This window comes from Triticum urartu, chromosome 1 (assembly GCF_003073215.2).
Source record: "Triticum urartu cultivar G1812 chromosome 1, Tu2.1, whole genome shotgun sequence".
NCBI classification, from domain to species: Eukaryota; Viridiplantae; Streptophyta; class Magnoliopsida; order Poales; family Poaceae; genus Triticum; species Triticum urartu.
In genome coordinates this window covers 6149796-6152782 of record NC_053022.1, presented here as the reverse complement: position 1 = coordinate 6152782, position 2987 = coordinate 6149796, and the positions used below count along the sequence as shown (strand labels likewise).

Sequence of the window (2987 nt, the reverse complement as noted above, 5' to 3'; positions counted from 1 at the left end):
CGACGTCTTCTTGTCCTCGTTCCATGCCGACACACATCAACGTTGACAAGTCACCATCTAAAAGGTTATCCACGAAGGCATAACCGAATCCTGAATGTACTTAATGTTCTTTCATTCACCTTTAGATTTTTTTCCTTCTTTACAATAGGTCATTTTGTGTAGTTTCACAATTTCCTTATAGGTGAAGGTTTTGCACTTATTTGCTTAGGTTACTTTGTTAGCATGTTCTTAACTTGCACAAGACAAAAGTTGGAATGCTAATGTTGTTCTTAACTTGAACTGTCGATTATCCTGTAGCATTTAATAGCATATTAGTCCAATGCTCTAATCTTTATACTGCATATTCTTTCCCTACTGGTATGAAGGACAACTTTATATTTAACCAACTTATACTCCACATGCTTTCACATCACAAGAAATTAAATATGGTCAATAGACTACTATATGTGCCTTAGTTTTCTATCTTGTACATGATAGATGTTGGTACTAACTCCCAGTTTATCTTTAAGTGATTTTTATTTAAGGGATGACTATGATGAAAGCAGCCAATAAAGAGTTGATAGGGATGAAAGGATTGAAGATATAGATGTATCCAGTATCTTATTGCTTACCAGACATGTAGAGCTTCACATAATAGTATTCTCATTTCATTGCTTACCTTTTTAGTCTACTTTTGTTTCAATTGCATCTAAATTAGTAGATGCTTTTCAAATCCACAGAGCATGCAAGACAAGATGGTGTATCTTAGAGAAAAGTCCATATTATAACTTATAACCCCCAACTTGCTACTCGGTTTATCTTGCTATTTGATGAGTCATGTCTGGTTATCCGTCTTAGAATCATATTGGGCAAAAAACATAAAGTTAGTTTTGGAAAGATAATTTCTAAAACAATCGTCACATTAATAGTGTGATCCATCATAATGACGCACACAAGCTTACAAACTTAGTTCCACTCAAGGTATGCCAATATGGATAAGCCTAACAACATGTAGAGCTCCACAAACTAAATTTCAAAAAGGGACATAATCTAGATCAATGTTTGCAGTGTAAAGTGAAGAAGATGAGTCATTGGTCATTATCCAACATTCCTTACAACCAGATGATTTCAACAAAAAGCAACTATCATGAAAATTCAAAATCTCACTAGTAAGTAGTTGCACCAAACACAACAAACCAAATGATTAGTTGGATAAGCATTGATGCACTTTTTCAAAGAGCGAGTGCAAAGATGAAAGCAAGCCATGCCATGAAAACTATAAATACACATGCACCACCAAGGACACCTTCCATCAACCAAACTTCACACACCTAGACCACAAGCATCAAAGGCAAGCAAGCAGTAGTAACCACAAATCCAACATGAAGACCTTCCTCATCTTTGCTCTCCTTGCCATGGCGATGAACACCGCCACTGCCGCTAGGCAGCTAAACCCTAGCAACAAAGAGTTACAATCACCTCAACAATCATTTTCCCATCAACAACAACCATTTCCACAGCAGCCATATCCACAACAACCATATCCATCACAGCAACCATATCCATCACAACAACCATTTCCCACACCCCAACAACAATTTCCCCAGCAATCACAACAATCATTTCCCCAGCCCCAACAACCGACCCCCTTAAAACCACAACAACCATCCCCCCAGCAACCCAAACAACCCCAACAACCTTTTCCACAGCCCCAACAACCATTTTCCTGGCAACCACAACAACCATTTCCCCAGACCCAACAATCATTCCCTCTGCAACCACAACAGCCATTCCCCCAGCAACCCCAACAACCATTTCCCCAGCCCCAACTACCATTCCCCCAGCAACCAGAACAAATAATTCCCCAGCAACCAGAACAAATAATTCCCCGACAACCCCAACAACCATTCCCCCTGCAACCCCAACAAGCATTCCCCCAGCAACCCCAACAACCATTTCCCCAGCCCCAACAACCAATCCCCGTGCAACCACAACAACCATTCCCCCAGCAATCCCAACAATCACAACAACCTTTTCCCCGACCCCAACAATTATTTCCTGAACTCCAACAACCAATTCCCCAGCAACCACAACAACCATTCCCCCTGCAAGCGCAACAACCATTCCCCCAGCAACCACAACAACCATTCCCCCAACAACCACAACAACCATTCCCCCTGCAACCGCAACAACCATTCCCCCAACAACCACAACAAACATTCCCTCAACAACCACAACAACCTTTCCCTCTACAACCACAACAACCATTCCCCCTACGACCGCAACAACCATTTTCCCATCAACCCCAACAATCACAACAATCATTTCCCCAGCCCCAACCCCAACAACCACAACAACCATCCATCCTGTAACCACAACAACCACAACAATCACAACAACCATTTCTGCAGCCCCAACAACAATTATCCCAGCAACTAGAACACACAATTTCCCAGCAACCCCAACAACCATTCCCCCAGCAACCACACCAACCTCAACAACCATATCCACAACAACAACCATCTGTGAGTAGTCTTACAAGCATCGGTGGCCAATGAAATGAAGACCTGTAATACAAGACGGATGGATCATCGTTGTTTAGTCAATGAGTGTTCAATGTAACGATGACAAATAAAGTGATGTGCACCATAATGTGTAACCCCGACCTATACTAGTTCAAACATGGGAATAAAAGACAAAGAAAGTTCTTGTCACAAAGACATTACTCGTAATTGTTAGATTCATGCCGTATTTAGATTTTCATCCCTAGCTACTATCTCAGTCTTATGCATTATCTACCTATTTATGTAGTGAAGTCATATGAACATAACATAATTAATGGATGCAAACCTTGGTTTAAATTGAAGGCTACATTGTATTAGCAAAATAAAATATTATAATTGGGTATGTACAAAGTAAAGGACACAATTCATTGGAATTTGCAGCAAATAAATTAGTAGCATACCATGCATTTGTCTAGAAGATAAGGGTTGTTGTCATACTCAAGG

At 40.5% G+C, this 2987-nt stretch overlaps 1 protein-coding gene across 1 annotated transcript; it reads left to right on the top strand.

The window, feature by feature from the left end:
* Positions 1-1297: 1297 nt before the first annotated feature.
* LOC125510686 (gamma-gliadin-like) lies at positions 1298-2697 on the top strand. Its single transcript, XM_048676260.1, has one exon. The coding sequence runs from the start codon at positions 1362-1364 to the stop codon at positions 2349-2351; it is 990 nt and encodes a 329-aa protein (XP_048532217.1). The 5' UTR covers positions 1298-1361; the 3' UTR covers positions 2352-2697.
* The last annotated feature ends 290 nt before the right edge of the window (positions 2698-2987 follow it).